Here is a 21,924-nt window from a genome sequence, read left to right on the forward strand (position 1 = left end):
TACACGTTTCAAAACAGTGCTTAGCTGGGTGTTTTTCCATCTGTTCCTAAGAACTGGCAGATCTACTTCAGGTGCACAGTTACAGGCCCGTCAAGGACATAATTCATTCTTGAATTTTTCCTTCTTCTACAGCAACTATTTGTTTTGTTATATATGTTAATAATAGGGTGGAAGAGATGCAAAAAGCAGTTTCAGTCCCTGATCCTCAAGCATGCATCCATATGCTTAATTTTAACCATAAGAGTAACTCCATTAATACCTTTACAAAATCATAGTCATAACAGGCCATGATTATGCCATGTTCCTTTTTTTAATTACTGTTCCAATATAAAAGAAATAAAGATAAATCTTGTCACATAAGTTGAGGAAGAATTTTGTTTCTAACTAGAATTTTAAAATCTCCCTAAATGTGCCCAGGTTCTGAGAACAAGTGTTGTCTCAAGAAAAAAAAAAAAAAAAAAAGTAGCTTCATCCCAAAAGATACTAATGCAAAATAATTATTTCCTCCACTTCTAACTACAGATTTTTTTTTCTTTTCAAATCACATAATAATACCATAAATGATCAGAACTTATGTCTTAGAATCATCATAATTTAACTACGCCATTTTCTACCCCCAGCACTTCCTCATAACTTCAGCATTGGATAAATTCTGATCCCAAGAAAAAAGTACTGACGAATTTTTAAAGTCCAGCTTTGTTAAATAAGAATGGGTCTCCTATCACCAGATTTGCCTCTAGCATGGACTGCCTTTTAATTATCTTGCTCTTGTCAGTAGGAGACATTTCCTTTTGCTAATACTGGAATCTTGTTTTCCACTCCTTAGGCCATGTTGTAAATCTGATCCAAAAAGAGATGATTGTGCAAATGGTAAAGTCAGTCCAGCTGCATCTCCCTTACTGCATGTGAAGTCTGTTAGAGCAGGCTGGTATGCTTCAAATACTTTTCCCTTAAGTCTATAATCACCCATTCCTGTCGATGATGTGGAAACCTCTTTAAATAAATGCTTTTTTTGGTTTTATTTACATTTTGCCCTAACCTTCTAAGGTGTTGTAGGAACGCAGAAAATATTCTATCACCAGTCCCTTTAGATTTATTTCTTGTAATATTGCTGAAACTTACGGTCAGGTTGGCCTTTTCTGAATGATTACAGAAAAAAAAGTGTTTGACTAAATACTCCTTTTGAATAGCACCCTTCAAGATTTTATTTAGTTCTTTCATTGATACCTATATTTAAATCTCTCTGGCAGTAAAGTGAAGCTGCCCTGCAATCATGAATCTGCCTCTGTGGGCCTCTGGTGCAGACAACACTAATACTACTACTATTAATAAACAACTCTCAACTGCCACTAATATATAAAGGTGCAATTTTAAAGCATAATTCAGAGCTTTCTAGAGCAAAAAAGTCGTATCTTCTTGCAACAGAAAAATGATTTATTTTTTAAATATTGCACAATAGTGTAATAACTCAGAAGTATCGCCATGCATTGATACCTACTATCAATATATTGTATCATATTATTACATCAGCGTATTGATACTAAGTGCCCCATAGCAGCTTACTAAGACCAAAAGTTTTTTTCTGGTCATGAACAGGTGGATGAACAAAAATATCCCAGTCTGTTTTTTCCCTACTTACAGGGGACATTTGTTTTATTCTACTTATTCTAAACGGGGACTCCCACGGGAATTCCCAGCCCCGAGACGTTTATGCTAAACACTTGCCAGGAAGAGGAGCTTTCCTCAGTACACATCTCTCCGGAGTGTTTACTTTCAATAAACGTGTCAAAAAATGAGTACAGTTAGATAATAAGCTTTATTAAGAACATCCCAGAGGGAATCCTCGGTTTGCGAGAAGCTCGCTTGTTGCGGCCCTGTGTGTTTGTCTCACCCTGGCCCCCATGTTCTGCTTTAAAGCGCGGTAAGTATTTATTCCCCTCCCGCACCGAAAGGGCGCCCCGCGCTGCGGTGCCACCACAGCGCCGGCCCGCGCCCGGCCCCTGGCGCCGGTGCCCGGCTGCGGGCAGCAGCGTGAGGACGCGGGGCCGGGGCAGCGGGGGGCAGCTCTGCCGGCCCCCCCCGCTCCCGGCACAGCCCGCCCGCCGCCGCGGCCCGCGGTGCTCGGCGCTGCGCGGTCCCAACGGCCACAACGGCCCCGCCCCCAACGCGTTCCGCCTGGGCGGGGCGCAGAGCCACACCCCCTCCCCGCCCCCGGGTGGGAGGGGCAGACGGGGCGGGCTCGGCCCACGTGACCCCGCCCCCCCTCCCCCGCCCGCTCCGCCATGTTGTTTCTTCCTTCCCCGGCGGCCGGCAGTGGTTGCGGCTTCGGGCAGCAGCGCAGCCCCGGCTCGGGACCGGCGGCAGTCTCCACCCCGCGGGCAGGTATCGGCCGGTGTGGCGGGTCCGTCCGTCCGTCCGTCCTCCCTCCCTCCCTCCGGCGGTCCGCGTCCCCTCCTTTCCGCCGGCAGGTGCGTGGGGCGGCGGGGCCGGTGTCGCGGGGAGAGGTGCCGCGCCGCGGACGCGCTCCTGCCCTGCCGGCCGCGGGGGCGCGCGAGGCGGGCGGGGCTTTGTCGCCCCCCTCTTGCGCCCGCCCGAGCTTGGTGCGCGCTGCGGGGAAAGGTGGCGTGATCGGGGATCCCGTGACCGGGCGAGCCGTGCCTCGCCTCGCCTCGCCTCGCCTCGCCTCGCCTCGCCGGAGGGGCAGCCCCAGCTGGCTTCTCGGCTGGCGCATGATCGGTCTCCGCGGCGCTGCCCCCGCGCCCGAGATCAGGACCTCCGGTCTGCGCAGGTGAAACCCGGTGTCGTACCTGCGTCTTTGGCATCCTTCAGATTAAACCAAGGAGATCCCGGTACTGCCTTTTGCGGTTGCTGTCCGCTGAAGGTGTCCTTGCGTGTTCCCAGGGGACCCTGAATGGTGAAGTTAACGTGCTGTTAGTTCTCTGAGCAGGCGGCGTGAATTAGCTCTGCTGTTTGCGGCAGCCGGTTGCTCTTCTGGTCACGGTAGATGGCTATACAAACTTCCATTTTGTGATGGCCCGAGAACCAAAAGCAGTAGGTCAGCATTGTTCAGTCTTTCACATCAGTGCTAGATTTCATGTTAAATGTTACTTCTGTAAAGTAAGTGAATGAAAAACAGACTGTTACAAAAGTAACAGCTTTTTAAATTAGTTTTCTTGTGATATCTTGCTAGAGATAGCATTAAGATTCCATATAACTACATACATGGGGAGCACCGAGTTCTATTAACTTGGGTGGGGTGGGCTAGTAGGGAACTCCTTGGCAATTTTTTATTTTGGAATTTAAATTTTACTGCATCTATGTCCCTGTGACAAGTGAAATTTATAGTGAAATTTTTTTTTCCTCTCTTGTCATCTTTCAGGTTGCATTGAGTTCTGTTTGTTATCATAACTTTAATAAAGCTTTTTTTCCATTAAGTTAAAAATAGGGAGGATTAAAGAATTTAGGCTGATCTCTGGTTGTGTGTGTTTCACTTCTGAGTACTCAAATGATCCATCAATTTTCTTAAAATATGTGAAAAAATTGCTGAGGATCAAACAAGGTATTTGATTTTTCAAGCTGTATTTATTTTCAATTTAATAACTTGTGAGAAACAGATCTCTTGGCTCTTTAAAACTGAAACTTTACATAAATATTTCACAATAAGAACTTTCCAACAAAAAAGCATGTTAAATGCTTTAATTCTTTTTTTATATACTGTTCTTTTTTTTTCTTTTTTTTTTTCTTTCTTAATTCTCTACAGCATAGACTGTCTGTTGGCCTAGTACTGATTAACTCGTTTGCTTTCTCAAGGATGGGGTTTGGTAACATAGTTATATTGGAAGGAATATGAATTCACAATGTAGCCTGACCAATATAGGCTTCTACTGCTGAGAGTCCCTGGAGGAAAGAGGAAACTAGTGTAAGGGAAAAAGATTGGCACATAGCAGCAGAAATAACTGCTTGATGAGACTGAGAGGGTGGAAGCAGTAACAGAAAAGTGGGTTGCAAGGAGAATGTCAATTAACGTGGTCTCACGAATTCTTAGAAATAAAGGTTGGACCAAGACCAGCAGCACCTAAAGATGTTTTGGAGTTGGCTGAAAACAATAGAATATTTCAGTTGGGAGATATTCAGCTGGGAGCTGCTGAGAGACCTAAACTAGTTAAATCAGAAAAAATAAGCAACGGAGTTTGCTCATTCTGCTTGAAAGTAGGAAACAAGATATGGAATGCGAAGGCCAGGTCTCTGCAAGATTAAATTAGTGGAGATATAAATGCATGTATTTCTCCTGAGAAGTTTTGCTGATTGAGTTTTGTGGTTAGATGTGAGTTCTGATAAGTAGAGTGATCTGGCAATAGACACTGGGACAGTTTCATGATTCAGGGGCTATGCAGACTTAAGGAATTCATGCTTTTGGCTGCTGTTTCCTGCATGGTCCTGAGAAGGACCATGGGCAACAGTTTGAACTAGAGCACTGAACTATATAGGACTAAACTATATAGGACTTAAAATTTTTGAGTTTCTTTATGAGTTTTTTTTTTTTTGGTTATACATATGAGAGACAACAACACTTTGTTGCTTGGGGGGGAATCTCCCTAACTGCCAGTCTTGCCCCTGTGTGGTGGAACAGTGTGCATGGAGTTGTAATGGGAAAGTGGAAGTGTAACTTTATCAGTGTATTCTGTTGATCTTTGTATTTTTTTTATTGTGTCAGTCTAGTTTGAATTGTTTGTATTACAAATACTTATAAAATTTAGTGGTATTCCCATGTTAAATAAGGTGTGTGTAGTCTAGTTGGAGCTAGAGACAATTCGGAAGGAAGAAAGATTGGGGAGGGAGTCCCTCATAACCTGTCATCAAATTAATCAAAACTTATCCAACACCCAAACTACTTTCAGAGTTGTGCAGTAGCAGAATCATATATAAAAGAAGGAAGACTTACAAGATACTGGAATCTCAATAGGTCAAGCCATGTGATTAATGAGCTTCCAGGTTTTTTGAGAAATATGCCACTGATGAATATGTCAGGCCATTAGTAAAGGAGTATTCCTAAAACATGGCTCTTAAGTAGGTCCCCTATGGAGGGAAGGTCAGTTTTGAGGGTGCATTGTATACAAGTTTGATGCATTCAAAAGTACATAACATATAGCATTTTGACTTAATTTCTGTATGTTCCCCCTTTTATTTTAAAAACAATGCATTTTAAGGTCAAACATGGCTTCTTAAACACTATAACAGTTGTTGTGCTTCATGGGCGAATTTATTCTAAATACATGAACAATGGCCTGAGTAGAGGAAGAAGGGGTAAATTTGCTTCTGTCCTTTCTTCTCAGCTTTGTGGAAACTTGCAGAACTGCTGTAGTTGATAAGTATAAATATGCTGTAGTAATTGAGGGCTAGGGGATGTAAAAACCACACTAACATTGAGTGAAGAATAGTTTTCAACACTTGAATAGTTCTGGATTCTGCCCCTACTGTTGCAACTCTGCTAGTTCTTGTGATTTTCAGATATTTTACAGAGAAGCAGTTTGTGTCATTATGTGATGAGCTACTGCAACCAACAACCCACAGGAAACAACTTGAAGCATTTGACAATATTTATCACTTTAATATGGAAAAAAGTTATCTTTAAGAAAAAATGATTTATGAGAGAGTAAATCAATACTGTTATCACAGGGAAAGTATTTTTTTCCAGAAGAAATATTTGAAATGTTGGTGTCCTTTTTCTAAGCTATTAACGTCTGATACCTGTGGCTTAACAGATGAAGATGACTTAGTAAAGAAAACTGTGAATAAGCTTCAAAGCTGATAAAAATGTGTTTAATGTGTAAATTTGAGAATTGATAGGAGGTTATGAAATATTGTCAGTGTTATGGAACTGCTAATTGTGAGTACTTGTCAGTAAAAAGATTTTATATTTTGAAATACAGTGTTTCTTCTTAAATGTTTGACAAAGATAGTCCTTTTTCAGCAGGCTTGTAGGCTGAAAGTGTGAAATAAGAATGATTAGTTGGAACAAACCTGAGTCTGCCGTATCTCGGATTTGTTGCTATCTCCAAGTCAACTGGCACTCCTTAACATCTTTAGTTTTAAGCAGGTAATGGATAACTGAAGGCTTATTATTTTAAGAAAATTCTTTAAAGAATGGCCTCAAGGACTGAGCACCACATATCTTGAAGAAAGACTTCAGGTTTAGTCTTGATTTCATATAGCAGGTGATTTATGTAGCAACCATTTGCTGAAAATGGCAAATTAAATAGTGGTTTTTTTTTTTTTTTCCCTCCTGTTTCCAAGCTAGAAAGATAGAAAGTAGGTACAGCTGGAAAAGCAATAGTCTGAGAATTCGAAGTGTTGCTTACATCTGTTTCCTTTCTTCAGTAATACTGGGGGAAGTCAGAGGTCCAGTTACAACAAAGCCAATTTCTGGAGTTTATTTAAAAACAAACAAACTGAGTTGCTGCAAAAATTAAGCTGCGGGGTTTTTTGTTTGTTTGTTTTGTTTTTTTTTCTGGTGTATTGCTGTGCCTTGTATCACTCTAGTAAAAGTGGAACTGTAAATTGGTTCAATTGGCTCTGTTGACGTAATAGTTTTAAGTGAGGTTGTACCTTGCTGGCACCATAGCTACAGTGTGATTACTCTGTTGGCTAACTGCGTTTCTGTAGACAAAGCTTGAGTTCAGCACATAACCGTCCTTTTGCAGCCTTTCACACTCTCTGGTGTAAGCAAGTCCTCCTAAATCTGTTTAATGATTTTACTGTAAAAATGACATTCCTAGACTAGGTTTGCATGTTGCTACTATGGTTTTCTAGACAAAGAATCTATTTCTGTTGCCTCAGTACCTAACTGTTAAAAGAGGTAGTTGTCCTCAAAATGAGCAGGCAGCTTTGAAGCTGTCATCATGGAATCAGGAAAATAAAGACAGAGAAACACTTGCCCTGTCCAGTCTGTCTGTCTAAGCTTTGAAGGGCTAGAAATCAAAGATTTTTGTAATGGGAACTGATTTTTCTGAAGTGACTCAGTGTGCTGTTTTCAGTCTTGCCATCAAATGTTCAGACTGCTAATAGAAATGTTTCAGACTTGCCATTCACCATTTAAAAAGGAGATTCTGTGAGAAGACAATTAAATTACTACTTGGCTGATGGCATATGTTAGTGTTAGAAATGATATTTTAGTAGAAACTGTTCCCTGTGTTTAAAGGAATACTGAAGTCAGTGGTCTAGGAGCTTGGCTCCATAGAAGTTGGAGGAGGAAATTCAGAAATGGTTATCAGAATGGACCATAGTTGGGCTGCTTTTTACTTGTTTGTTCTGGATTTCTTGTTTCAAATAATACGGGAATGTGAGGGGAAATAATCTTCTGTTTACAGACTCATTTGTGCATTAGATTTTGAGACTATTTTTGCATTAAGCTAATAGTTTATCACACAATGAGAAATAACTGGAACAAATATTTATCTATAACTCTATGGTGTCTTGCATTTCCTGATGTTGGTTAAAACAATGAGATGCAGATTAGAAATCAAGTTTTCATTTTGTTTTCAGATGCTGAATGATGATTTAAACTGAACAATTAAGGTAATAAATCTTCACAAATATGGTATCAGATGTTGACGGTGTTTCTCCCAAAAACGCTATACGGATGAACTTAGTGTGTAACAGGAGGAATTACACTAATCCTCGCAGTGACTTAAGTGTTTTATTTCATTGGTCTTTGGAGTGTTAGGGCTTTATAATTTAGAAAACTAATTAGAAAAATTAATCTTTTTAAAATATAACTTCTTTCTAGATGCTGGGGGGGGGTAAAAAAAAAAGGCAGCAGCCCACTGTGCTGAAAACTATTGTCCTGATCCTGCAGATACTCTAAATCATGTAATCAGTCAATGGGGCCACAAATGATTTAATACATGTAAGAGTTGGTTATATAGTCAACAGAAGTTGTTTGTTGTTATATAAATGCTGCTTCAAAACATACACGCTTAAGTTTGCCTTTAAATATGCCTCTGTGCGGCTTCAGGTGAGGCTTCTAAGCACATGCCTAAAGGACTGAGCATATATCCTACTTATTTCAAACTAAAAACTTTATAAAAATATGAAGTGCTGGCTGAGCCTGACAGCCTCTACTTGCGGAAGCTGAATGTACTGAAAAGTGATGTTGCTTGCAACATCATATTGAGATACTTATCAGTACTGTGAAGACTGCTTCTATAGCCTTTGTGTTAAAGTTGCACCAGTTTGGTTCTAGTCTGGCACACGCTTTTATGTGGCTGACTTACAGAGTAACCGTCTGTCCAGTGAAAGTAGTTTTGTGGTCATCAATCTTCTAGACCTCCCTGTAAATTCCATGTAGCTTAAATTGTATAAGCTAACTTTTCAGGTTCCAGATACACACAAATACTAGATATTGTTTAACAGAGTTTCCTTACTTGTGATTTTTCAAATGTGGCTTCATGGCTAATTTCATAGTATTAACTATAAGTCTAAGAACAATTCTTTAAACTGTAGAAGCCGAAGAAACAAGTGCATAGTACCAGTCTGAACAATGTAAGTCGGTTACTTATTCACACTTTGTCTTTTAGGGAAGCTGTGATTTCAACAGAACAGGAAAAGAAATTGTATTTTTTCCATCCACTGAAGTGGAAAAACAGTGAAATATTCGGTACCCTCTGTTCTCACAAACACATAATTTATTATTTATTAAAAAGTTGTTACTATATAATGGAGTAGGTCAAATAATTTATTCCTTAACTAATAGTAGGAATTAAGAGATAAATGGAGACACTGGAGCATTTTAAAGACTTCCAGCATGAACTTGGAAAGCATATGCAAATAGTCCAGTGCCTGTATTAAGGCTGTTGTTCACATGTATATAAAATGGTATGGGCTCATATCATGAGCCATAGGAATTATCCCGGAGCTCTGTGAAAGGTAACTAAACAATCCACTTGTAGCTATTTAGCGGTGTTTTTTTCAATACTGTTGTGATGTAAGCTTTGTACAAATATTAAAGATTTATAAACATTATTTTTGATTATGCAGTACAAGAATGAATAAACTTACTTGTTCTGAACAAAGTTTTACTGGAAGCAGTCACCGTTTCTTATATTTTGAAAGCGTTTCTTATAAACATCTTATGGTAGATTATGTCTAACAAATATTCAACGATGGAAAGCTGGAGATGAAAGAATTCCTGAAATTCTCAGTTTTTAATATAGGCCTTGATTCTACAGCAGCACACATCATATGATTCATATGCCAGCTTGTATCAGCTATTAATTCTATAACCATACTCTGCAGGTGATGTATATACCAGTAACACTAATCACAACTAGCAAGACCACATTCCTTCCTTCAGAGAAGGAGATGAACCAGGCTACTTACAACCTGTTTCCATTTTAAATAGGTACTATTTTAATAGAAGCCTACTTTGAATTAATTTGAGCTCTTTCAGTATCAGGTAGATACTGAAACAGCAGTTCTCATACAAAAACTTAAGTTTGGGCTCTTCAGAATAAAGCTTTACTCCCAGGATTAAAACACTTTATTTTTCTATTTTTACAGTATTACTGTAAAATTATTGATGTAATGAGGGCAAACCTTGGGCAGGCAAAAATACCAATGAACTTTAAAAAAAAAAAAAGGGGGGGGAAGAAATCACATAACACTAAAGTCTGACAGTTTAAAAAAAAAAAAAAAAGTCATTGTTGCCACTAATTTACCATCCCTCTGCTGGCAGCCAGACTCTTTACCAGCACTTTGAAGCTTTTTGAGTTATTCTAGGGGAAGTGTTTAACTATTAACTGAACTGTTGGTGTATACTTGGCCTCAGTGTTTAGCATTTTTCTCTAGTACCATTTAAAGCAGCAGCAGTGAATTTGCTTTTGTAGTAGTTGTAATAGTATTTCCTTCAGCACCACTGTTTTGCAAGGAGCATGCTGTAAAATGTTGAATGTTTGTGTACTGATACTATCTAACAAAACAAGCTAGCCACATGACTTGTAAAGTTACAGCATTTGCATTTGGTCTGTAGATTACTGTATTCCTTGGGAGCTGATTTAAAATTCCTTATTCGGTTGCAATTTGGAGTAAAGTGCAGCAATAATTACAGTATAACCGATAGTGTCCTGCTTTATTCCTAAAGCTTCTTTTTCACTTTTATATTAAAAAAGTAACTTTGCTAATGAAATATGGGGCTGAAGTAACTAGTTAAAGGCATGCACTCTATGAAATCCTCTCACTCCTCTTTCTTTGACAGATTTTTTTTTTTCAGTAAATGTAAATGAGTCATTGCATTCATCTAACTTGGTCTCTATTCTGTGCAAACCTGGAGGATTACACTGTCCCTTGAGATCTTCAGATTTATGGGGACAAGTGTTTTAAGTGACTGACCAGTAATTCATGCAGTGTACTGCTTCTACTGCCATGCAGACTGCAGTCTATGGAAGAGAACACTTACTATAAATATCTAGACCTTACCTATTCAGTATAGTCCTCCTATTCTTGTACATGACACTTGGTGGATTTTAATTAACACTTTCCTAGATATTTGTGTGTGTACACATGTTTAAAATTTTCTGCTCATTCTTTCACAACTCTGCTTTTTAACAGTTTTCTTAATCTTTGCAGGTCTAGAAAACCAGGAGGATCCATTCCCATAACAATGGCAGCAAAATCATCACTCCTTAAAGTAATACTGCTAGGAGATGGCGGAGTTGGGAAGAGTTCGCTTATGAACAGATATGTCACTAACAAGTTTGATGCACAGCTGTTTCATACAATAGGTGTGGAGTTCTTAAATAAAGATTTAGAAGTGGATGGACACTTTGTTACAATGCAGATATGGGACACAGCCGGTCAAGAACGTTTTAGGAGCTTGCGGACTCCTTTCTATAGAGGTTCTGACTGTTGCCTGCTTACTTTCAGTGTGGATGACTCTCAAAGTTTCCAGAACTTAAGCAACTGGAAGAAAGAATTCATTTATTATGCAGATGTCAAGGAGCCTGAAAGTTTTCCATTTGTGATACTGGGTAACAAAGTTGATATTAATGAAAGGCAAGTGTCTACAGAAGAAGCCCAAGCCTGGTGCAGGAATAATGGCAACCATCCCTATTTTGAAACCAGTGCAAAAGATGCCACTAACGTTGCAGCAGCCTTTGAAGAAGCTGTCAGAAGAGTTCTAGCCTCTGAAGATAGATCAGATCACTTTATTCAAACGGATACAGTAAACCTTCATCGGAAACCGAAACCCAGTTCATCTTGTTGTTGACTCAAATTTTTTTTGCCAAATTACTTTTGACTAGCTTGCTCGATAAGAGGGTTGGAAAGATGTGGTAGATAAAGTAACAAATGGGTTCCACTCTAATATTAAAGTTGTAATACTCTGCTGCTTTCTTGGGGGAGCGAAGGGGAACATAAAAAAACCTTCCATTCATGAGTGACCCATTACTGAATTAGTGACATCTTTTGTTTAGGAAGATGTCAAGTAAAAATATACTAATATAAGAATGTAATTTGCCAAGTTAATCAAATGATAAATACTTTGAATATAATTAAAACTTGAAAGTTCTAGAAGCACTACTTTGGAGAAACTGTTCTGGAATTCAGATACAAAGAAACTTTTATATATGTGTATATATTTTTATGGAATCAGCATTCCATTTTTGTTTCACTAAAAGTCAGTTTCATAACAATGCTAGATATTAAACTTCAGTCTCATTGCATTCCTTTCACTGTGAGTCATACTTAATCTCTAATGTGACTTTTTTTTTAATTATAAGTTAATATAATCCTCCTTCAGGTCTTCTGTAATTGTATAACATCACTAGACTTTACGTGGGTTTTAAGGTAGGAAAAAAAAATTCCTACATATTTAATGCTTGTTTTCCCTTCACTTACTATTCTAAAGCCATACTAATTTTTCCAGCAGTTTAATGCAAAATACTCATGACTTCTAAAGTTAACACATGTCTCTGCCTTAAGTCCTACTCTAGCATGTTTCTGATCAATCAGGTAAAAATCTGGATAACTGAAGTTGCAATAATTTTAGTTATGGATGATATATGCTTTATTTGGAAAGCTTTTAATAGCTCTTTGGGGAATCCAAGTTATGACAAATTTATAAGAGGACTGCTAGTTTACAGATAAGTTCCAAACTTCTTGGTAGTGTTCACCTGAGCTATGAATGTGTTTATTGGTGATCTCTGTACTGTGAAACTAAGGATTGGCAATACATAGAGAACTCAGGAAGCTCTTGACTTATAGCAGATTGTGACAGCTTTTAGCTCTAGTGTAAGTAAACACCTGTAGTTAACACTTGAGCTGAATTTGATCCTTATTTAATTTGCCATTGTAGGATCTGAATTTAAAAATTCCAGTGTCTTTAATATTACTGCACCTGTTACAGGATGATGAACAGAAGTAAGTTCCATATTTAATGGACAGTCTCTATAAAGTAATGCAGATATTTGAGGCTCTCCATTGCAGTTCAGTGGTAGAATACTTGTATGACGAGTTGTTTAAAGTTGGCTCTCAAAAGAATAGTAGTATTCACAATGTGTTTGTAATAGCAAACTTGACAGTGTGCTCTTGTTTCAATGTGTAATCTGACTGCTAACAGGCATTCCTGTACCCACACTGTAGACTTCCGACAGAAGTCGGAGGCCTATAGGACATGCCATGTTATTCACTAAACTACGCAGACTCTGCTTTCTGTAGAGCAACTTTCTTTTCCTAACATGGGAAAAGCTTTCTTAAACATACAGTAACTGCAAGAGTTTTAACATATCTGTTCAGACTCTGTACCAGGTGTAATTTTGTGAAAGTAAAGCTTGCAAAACAACTCTTCTTGTAGCTCTTACTATACTTTTCTGCTCTGGGTGTATTGTACTCGTACCTCTCCAGGACTGTTTTATTCCATAGATCAGCTTCTGCTTAGAAGTGACATCTTTGTACTCATTGTACTTTCTAAGTCTATGTCATTCTGACAGTTTTACATATACTGCAACAGAGCTATTTTTTTAAGCTTTACCTACCTACCTACTTGATAGATGTAGACTGAGCTGCTACTTATGTCATATTTAGATTAGATTTGTAGTCAATGGCTGAAAGATCTGTGAGGAAAGAGAATCTTAACTGTAAAGTCTTTAACTTTACTCTGAGATAACAAAAAGCTTTAAAAACTAAGATTGCTTGTTTTGGGTGCTACTAAAATAATGACATGAAATTGTTCTTGTAAAGTAGACCTACACTACACTACTTAAAGCTTCTTTTAACCTTCAGATTAGCAGAGGTAAGGTTGAAACAAAACAGTAATAGCAGATAAAGGCAGCATGACTTGGGTACTGTAGATATAACTCAAGTCAGTGAGACTGCTAAAAGGAAACAGATTAAGGATGAGAACTGTTGTAAAACTTGCAAAGATCGAGGGGGCTTTTCTGTGCCTAACAGCCCATGACTGTGTTTTCCCCTTCATTTCCTTTCTATATAATGTCATAGTTACCAAGCCTGCGAACTGAGTAGGTTTAATAAAACTTAATACAATGTAAATGTATTACTTGTGCCCTAGGAACTGCTGCAGTGTGGTTGTACACTAATCACAAAAGTGGTTAATAAAGGGGGGGTTACATGCTATAATAAATACAACAGTACAGCAGTTGTGTTGAGGTCAGGAATTGGTCTAAGAGGGAGGCTACTGAGTATTTGAAAGAAGTGGGGGTGAGGAGGGAGAAATTCTATTACAAGCAGATGTGGATAATACCAAAAAACTCCTCATAATGTTTAATAATAAACATGTACTCCTATACTTTGTGAAGGCTTAGCATCTATGATTCAATATGGAGATAAGGCAGGCAATTGTGGCTTATATTTCAATTCCACTATTAAGTATTAAGGGTCTTGTTAGCAACAGTTAGAGTTCTGTAAAGTGACATAAAGCATATTACAGGATATGTATGCAAAATTCCAGATGTCCTTTAAGAAGAGGAGCAATAGAGAAGCAGCCCTAGTAGAACATCCTCAAAAAAAAGAAAGGAACCTGAAAGTAAAAACACTCATGCAAATAAATTGGTGAAAGCTATGCCTATTAAAACAGACCCAAAATAGGGATGGGGGGAAGAGACTGCATTTCTGCCTAAACTTCAAGCAGTGTACAATAGCTAGGACACAGCTAATAGTTTGTGTTACAACATCATACATAGATGCTAAGAGCACAAGACTGCTGTGAGAACCAGTTTGCTCCTTATTTTAGTGGCTGTATAGTTCCTCAGACTGATCTAGCTCTAAGTTGACTCAGTTAACTACGACAGATTCCTTAACAACAGAACGTTGCAGGAAGTTGTCTTTAGGAACTGTATTTCCAGCTTAGCTTTGTTAAGGCTGGTTCATGATCTTAACTGGTTGTCACTTCCTTATGCTTGTTTTTTGTACATTATAGAACAATTCTAGCCCCTTTAACCCATAGTGGTTATTTGTTTTCCTTATTCCATAATATAGGTTATCTACTACTTTCTCATACTGCAATTGATAAGTGCCTTCATTTGAATTCATATGCCCAAGCTTCTGAGCTTGGGTATGTACCTAATACTTGCAAAGGAGGTATCTCTTCTACCCTGTCCACTGACCTTCATATTGTTGGAAATACTGCCTGATGCATGCTAGAACTATGATAGCTACAGCAGATTTGTGACCTTGATTACACCTAAGTCCTCCACCTGTTGCTTCCAGATAGCAATCTTTCAGCTTATTGCAGAAAGTGACAACCCAAAACATAAATGCTCTATATGCTGGGGAATCACAGAGAACTAACCTGGTTTCTTGGAAACTTTATCTTATGACAAAGTTCCCCACCACAAATGCTATAATGACTAATCAGATGATTTGGGTTGTAATTGTCCCCCTCCATGGCCACTAATAGCCTGTTTTCATTAAAGCTTATAGGACCTACCTTCCCCTTCACAGTTCCTAGTTTCAGAAGAAAATACAAAGAGTTAAGGTGTGGAAAGCATGAGAATAGGCACCATTTGCCTAGCTTCCTTAGGAGATAAAGGATAAAATGCTTTTGTTTTATAAAAATTCCTACTCTAGTGGCAGCAAAGAATTCAGTTATCCCAGTTTTTAAGTGACAGAAACTCTCAACACTAATCCGTTATTTTTACCTTCTCATTATCACATGAATGACTGTCTAACATTAGTATTTCCTTGGTGGACCTTTACTGTTAAGTGTTTTTCCAATCAGCTGCTACCTGTATTAAAAGAAGGTTGTTCTCTTACAATTTTCTCACTCTTTGATCCCTGCAAGTATAGTAATTCTTATTTTCAACAGCTAATAATTTCTAATTAAGAAACTTAAAACACTGTATATGTCAATTATTTAAGTGAAAGTACAGTTAATGCCATACCAGGGGAGGAGGTAGAAAACAGCACAAGAGCTCCAACTAAATGGTTCCTACTGTCTAAATAAGAATGCTTTATCTCATGTGTTTCTCTTGATTTCATGTATGTATCTACCAAGAATCAGGTGATTTACGTGAGATTAAGTGACACTATCAAAGTGCTGTATGATGCAGTTTTATGAAATACTACTACAGAGAAGTATTCCCATCTTCACTTCCTATCCCTCCAATAAAGGTAGCAAATGGACATCTAATTTTCTCTTAAATCATTTCAAGTACACTCAACAGGCATCCGTACTTCATCATATCACATTTTATTTAAGGTAAATATCTGGATCTTTATATATTATCTTGTTGCTTTTTTCATGGTATATTTTACAGTGATAATTTAGCAGTAAGCATACATTACAAAGAAATAATGACTGACTATACATTTAAAACACTTATTCACATGGTCATTTAAGTCATACAGACTATGCAAAATGTACTTTCTAGAACAGCTTAACACTTCCTTTGGAAATTACTTTTCACACATTTAAACAAAAGGTGCAAGAAAATAGTTCCTATAATTTTGCTGGAAAAAGAAACAGACTATTTAAAAGATTGTAAAATGAATGAAAATATTAGATGCATGTTTGCTAAATTACTATTTTGGAATGATGACAAGTTTTACAAAAGCGTCCCCAACCACAATTCATAATGGAATAGTAGCCAGATTGGCCAAATAATGCTTTTTGAAACCTCAACAAATGGAATTTTATGGTAAAAATGAGTTTAAACATGTACACTAGCATTTTTTTCTACCTGTGAATTAGACTGAAAGTCAGGGGAAACAGAACTGTTTTGGTCTACTTTATTCACTCATTTCACTGATACAACACTGCAGTTAGTTAAGTATGTATTGTACTAAACATCTGGTAATTTGCAATTTCAACCTTTGAACTTGCTGAAAGACTGAAGATAATGCTGCAGAGCTGTTGCTGATACTCTTCTCATTCCTTTATATTTAGCACTTTATATACATATATTACAATATTGATATAGATCTGATTTAATACCATGAGGGGTAAAATTATCCTGATGTTCTCCAGAGTAAGTTTTCTAGCTAAGGACTGTAAGTAGAAAGCTTTCTAACAAAATTAAGCATTTAGGCCAAAAAAAATCAAAAATTCCCTTTTGCTCATATTAAACACGAGTGAAAGATATCTTTTGTGTTTAGAACTGATTTCCTCCCACTCTCTATAAAGAGGTTTAAATTTTGCATATGCATTGACACCCATATGTCTCAAAGCGTACCTACTCAGCCTGACATTTTTAAACTTAATTTTCATAAGATATAAATGGAAACTTCTAAGATACATCTTTTAACTGGAGAAGCTAGGTTGTTTTTATTTGTATCAGCAAAAAAGCTTCTTCAGCATCCAATTTGTCAATCTTCAGAAAGATGAGTGTCAGACATGCTGAGAACTAACCAAAAGCACTACAGTTCAGATAGAAAGATACGAAAAAGCACTCACTTAGGAAAGTTATTTATTCAGCTTAAAAGGTGTTTCTTCCCAAGGAACTGCACTTTCCTTTCAAAGGCACTTGATCGAATAGGAGAATTGGGTTCATAAAATGGATTCATTGCAAACTGGGGAAAGAAGAAAAACTCATAAATATACATAATGTCCAGAACTGAAAAAAAAAATATTTCAAGTGACAACTAGTATTAGCTTTCAGCCTATTTAGTGCCATTTAAGAGCACAGAACACTTAAACACTGACTTTCAAGTCACTTGCCCTTGTGTTCTCCCCATATATGTGCAAAACCATCCCTTAGTAAGAGATTGTAAGAAATAATCCATCATGATACCAGTGGAAACTTCCTTTTTAAACAAGTAGCACCATTTGAGTCTTGGTATGAGGCTGAGATGGCCACCTTAAAATCAATGTTTGCAGTTGCTCCATCTAGTGGAAACACAGCCTGGCTGTGAAAACATGGGTTACTCCCGCTCCAGAGAAATGCATTTTTACCACACTGTTCTGTACAACAGTCCTTTGCTTGCATTATCACCATAAGTGACAAAATACTGCCCTAAATCAGTGGACTAAAATGAAGAAGAAAATCTGAAGTGGCATAATTTATAAACAATTTAGAAAAATCTATTCTGTTAAATAGTATATATAGCATTTATGTCACACATTATCAACACTGGCTACTGTACCAGCATGAGTGCTTCTTCCCTTACATTGGCCAGCATAAGAAAACATGGTAATATAGGCCTGTTTAAGCATGTACAACAGAACACATTTAAAAGTATTACCGTGAGTTCATAAGAAGTTGGTTCTTACCTTTATGTACAAGTCATAGACATCATTAAAGAAGTTCTTAATCCCATCTTCTTGCCTTACATCATGAAGCATTATAAATCTCATATGTAAAGCAATTAAGGAAAATTTAACTTTCATCAACATCCCTCCAAGTAATTTTACAAATAAAAAAAGACAAAATTTAACACATATTTGAGATAAGCATTTACACCTAATTCTGCACATATGTAAATGTTTAGCTGTACATGAAATAGCAGCGAATCTATGGGAAGAAGCATTTAAAGAAATAACTGAAGCACTGAAATTTAGAAAGCATTCTGTTTCCATTTATATTTAAAAATTCCCCTATTTGAAAACCAAAGGAATCACGTCTGCATTTAAGCTTACTCTTTTTAAAGCCAGACCATTCAGAATTGGAATGACCTTCTCAGCAACTTTTGCCCCATATCCATCAAATTACAACGACATTCAAGATTACTTACTATAAATAACAAATGTTTCACAATAAAAACTTTCAGTATTATATTTTTGTAAGATCAAACCTTGATACCTGTATTTTCAAGATGTGGGTGACTGACACTAAACATGCTTATCCCTGCTCTTCCTCTTTAGCACTATCAAATGGATGGAAGTAGAAGAAGAAAAGCTTGCACAGACCCTCTCATACCATTCCCCTCTCATTTCTCTTTCCTCTACTTCATATAATCTTCACATTTCATTAGGCTATTTCAGCTCCTCCAAAAGGAAAGCGCCATCTTTCTAATTAGTCCCAATATAAACAACTTCTGTGCCTCCCAACTTACTTCCTCCTGAAGCTGGTAACTCTCTCTAACAAAAATAGCTGAAACTAGCAGAGAAATCTGTTCCAAAGCCATTTCATCTGATTTTTCACTTTCTGGCATAAAGCTCCATAATTACAGGGAGAGAGAAGAGGGAAGGAAGGATATGTCCAGCTGTGACAAAAGCAGAAACAAACCATTCATTAAACTTGTCCACAGTCTTCAGATACATGTTGTTAGAAAGCCACATGTTCTCATCTACTAGGTCAAGAGCAGCATGGGCAATGAACTGGTTGAGATGGCGATGATCATCCTAATACATTTTTGGAAAACAGATGATTAGTATTTCAGGAAGTTAAATCCAAATGATAATTTGCTCAAGCTGCTGAACAACTAGTGCTCAAGTTACATGAAGTTCTATATACCCTTCTTTTCTGCCACATATGAGCCACCTTTTGATTAACTTTAAGTAGTATAACATGTAGTCACAATTTTTGATTTCAAGAAAATAAAAGGTGAAGCATCACCAAAATAGTCTTGTGAAGAGCAGAACCAATAAAGCCTGTTTTCTGTGCATTTACACGTCAACAGTGAGTTCACATGTAGATTCACTGATGTTTACCAATGGCTAAACTCCCACAGAGGTTCAACCTTCTACAGCAGGGGCCCTGATAAGGGTTTTTCCCTGCTTTCTAGTCATCTGCTTTTCTGAAAGTTACAGCAATTTAGGATCTTTTGGATCATAACCTCTGTGTCAGATGTGACCAAAATTGAACTATGTGTTAAAATATGTAAAAGGTGGGGGACAGGAAGGCAAAGTGGAAACACAGAGGACAGATACACTGATAGCATTATCAGTGAAAGATTTTCCTTTTTTCAGATTTGCCTAGAAACACAGGATTTTTTTTTTTTGATTGTTTTGGGGCTTCTTCCCCTACCCCCACAAGCCTAGTGTGCAGAAAAAAGTCCTGCAACTGGTATTACATATATCTCTGGTAGATGTAAGTTGCACCTCTTTCTATAATAAACAGTAATGGCCTTCACACAGTAATCACAGTGCTTGGTTCTACTACTAGAAAAAGTTGTGTGGGGAAAGTCATTTACTTAATAAAACTAGAACATTAGCAGACATCCACTAAGAAGAAACATGGGCTTAAACCATACTGTAAGCTTCTATTAGACTGGAAACGTGAGTAGCCTTGCATGGTTTCTTGTAATATAGGAATACTATTAATGCTGCTCTCACACCTTGCAATGCACTACATTCTTCCCCCAAATCAAGTTTGACTCAGAGCATTAACAGCTTTGCCAATTCCATTAAAACATACTGAGCAATAGACTAAGCAGTAAAGTTTAAAGAGCTAAAGCTTGTGCTGATTTACATGTACATACAAGGTGTTTACACTGCAGATTCACAGCCTGCTAAAGAATTCACTCTTAAATGGTGTATCTCAGAAACAAGCATGATAGTTGCCAATGCCTACTAGTTTTTCAGTGCGTATCAAGTTTAGATTCTCTTAAGAGTAAATTTAGTACTAAATCTTCAATCAAACAAGAAACTTATCTGAGTCAAGCTATTTCCATGAGTAGAATGCAGAAAATGAAAATTTCCACTATCCAATACATCCTCATACTAAGTCTAACCTGAATAGTCTTATTTATGATCTTTTACAGAACACTAGTTCAAAATACAGATGAAACCATGGTATTTAAATTAGCAACAGCATATACTTCCATTTTTTGGACACACACAGATGCATGCAGTTTTATTCTAACGTCTACTAATTCTTTGATGCAATATCACAATTAATAGATTTGCTCTCTTCCCACTATATATTGAGTAGTCTTACATTTCTCATACTCTCAAATCCATATTAACCAATACACTTTTTAAACCTTTCTTACTGAAAAGGAAGCATGACTACTAAATAAGGGTTAAATGGAAAAAAATTTTTTTGAACCATAAATATTTAAAAGAATAAAATAGAGCTTTCAAATTTATACCCCTTACTTTTCCTTATTACTGTGTACAGATGCCCTAAAAGAGACAATGACACTAAGAAGCAGCATTAGATAATGAACAGTCATAATAAAAGCACTAGACACTAACAGTACTAACAGTAATGACTGAAGCACGACTAGCATATAATCTTCACAGTACAGCACCAGAATATTTAAGGAAACCATGTTTCTGGAGAACTAGTACAATCTGGCAAGGAATTTTAAAAGACTCATTACTCCAGAGTTCTGCTCCCTATCACTAAGTTTCTGTAAAAACAAAACAAAACAAAAAAAAAACAACAGTGGATACTAATAAGACTTTTGACAATATTTTGTTCATGTTTCCAATACACTGTAAAATTATCAGAGAGAATGCACCATAATTATGTCACAGAGAATTATGGGGGAACAAAAAAACCCACACACCTTGGATTCTACTTTTCCAGGAGGCAGAAATTCCATTTCAAATATGGGATTATCATGATGACCCACAATTACAAAGTAGAAGCTTCCAGACATTCTTCAAAATAATGTTCCTTATGAAAAAGATATACATGCTTTACTAGTGATGCTACATACAAACTCTTAATGCATCTCAAAGTGCTCCTAAACATCAGCCAACATACTTCCTATTCACATTTACTGTTGATTAAAAACACATAATCATTTGCTTAGGTAGGCATATTTCTACTTTAAAAAAAAAAGAAAAAAATAACTGGAGAGCCTATCATCATCTGGAAGTGATTCTAATTACTATTACCTAAAGACTATTATTCTAGAAGTGGGGATGAGTCAATTTATCTACTGACAGCACTCCCAGTGACTTAGATGGTATTGATCACGCGAAATAATGTCGTAAATCAGTCTCTGAAAAATATCTTCCTCTTTTTCTTCCTGTGGGTCCTACATACCAGCAGTAAAAAGGGGAACGCATGGAGATGAAGACCTCCGCCGCTCTCTGTGCGTACACCGCCCTCCCTCGCACAGAGTAGGACAGGCCCCACCGCTACCCAACAGCAGCGACTCAAGGCGAGACGTCACAAGCTCTGAAGGGCAGTGACGCCGCGGCCCGGCCCCATCCCTAGCGACTCCAGAGTTACCCGGAGGAGAAGAAAAACCGCGCCAGGGATCTCGCCGCGCCACAACGTCCTGAGCGCCACCCACGCCCTCGGGCCTACCGCAGCACCACTCGCTACTGCCGAGGGCTGTCGTCTCCAGGGGAAGGGCCGAGCTCCGCCGTGGCTGCCCACCCAACAGGCGGGGGAGCTAGGGAGGTTACCCTATACCCGCAGGCGGGCCGCCCCGGGCCCGGCCGCCTACCCCCAAGCGCGAGCTCTCCAACGGCTCCTAACAGCCGCCCGGAAACGCTCTTCTCGGCCCGCGCGAGCATCCGGCGCGCCCCCGTGACGCTCCAACGCCGCGACCAATGCCGGCGTAGCTCAGTGG

The 21,924-nt window shown here is 38.1% G+C and overlaps 2 protein-coding genes across 10 annotated transcripts; one reads left to right on the forward strand and one right to left on the reverse strand.

Moving 5' to 3' along the window:
* Nucleotides 1–2,275: 2,275 nt before the first annotated feature.
* On the forward strand, nt 2,276–11,715 carry RAB9A (RAB9A, member RAS oncogene family). Of its 8 annotated transcripts, none has more exons than XM_067296639.1 (3): nt 2,276–2,382; nt 7,543–7,575; nt 10,624–11,715. In XM_067296639.1, exon 3 carries the CDS (start codon nt 10,658–10,660, stop codon nt 11,261–11,263), a length of 606 nt encoding a protein of 201 aa, XP_067152740.1. In that variant the 5' UTR covers nt 2,276–2,382; nt 7,543–7,575; nt 10,624–10,657; the 3' UTR covers nt 11,264–11,715. The 8 variants fall into 8 exon arrangements, with proteins under 8 accessions (XP_067152740.1, XP_067152753.1, XP_067152765.1 ...); XM_067296646.1 differs by lacking the exon at nt 2,276–2,382 and adding an exon at nt 2,404–2,468; XM_013951353.2 differs by lacking the exon at nt 2,276–2,382 and adding an exon at nt 4,576–6,097.
* TRAPPC2 (trafficking protein particle complex subunit 2) lies at nt 7,729–21,866 on the reverse strand. 2 transcript variants are annotated; one of them, XM_067296694.1, is made up of 6 exons: nt 21,657–21,866; nt 20,905–21,014; nt 18,642–18,790; nt 17,720–17,801; nt 16,904–17,019; nt 7,729–9,169 (listed from the first exon to the last, which is right to left on the reverse strand). In XM_067296694.1, exons 2-5 carry the CDS (start codon nt 20,995–20,997, stop codon nt 16,921–16,923), a joined length of 423 nt encoding a protein of 140 aa, XP_067152795.1. In that variant the 5' UTR covers nt 20,998–21,014; nt 21,657–21,866; the 3' UTR covers nt 7,729–9,169; nt 16,904–16,920. The 2 variants fall into 2 exon arrangements, with proteins under 2 accessions (XP_067152795.1, XP_013806878.1); XM_013951424.2 differs by lacking the exon at nt 7,729–9,169 and having other exon boundaries at nt 15,682–17,019; nt 17,720–17,798; nt 18,708–18,790.
* Nucleotides 21,867–21,924: the final 58 nt, after the last annotated feature.

The sequence above is a fragment of the Apteryx mantelli genome, chromosome 1 (genome assembly GCF_036417845.1).
Source record: "Apteryx mantelli isolate bAptMan1 chromosome 1, bAptMan1.hap1, whole genome shotgun sequence".
NCBI classification, from domain to species: domain Eukaryota; kingdom Metazoa; phylum Chordata; class Aves; order Apterygiformes; family Apterygidae; genus Apteryx; species Apteryx mantelli.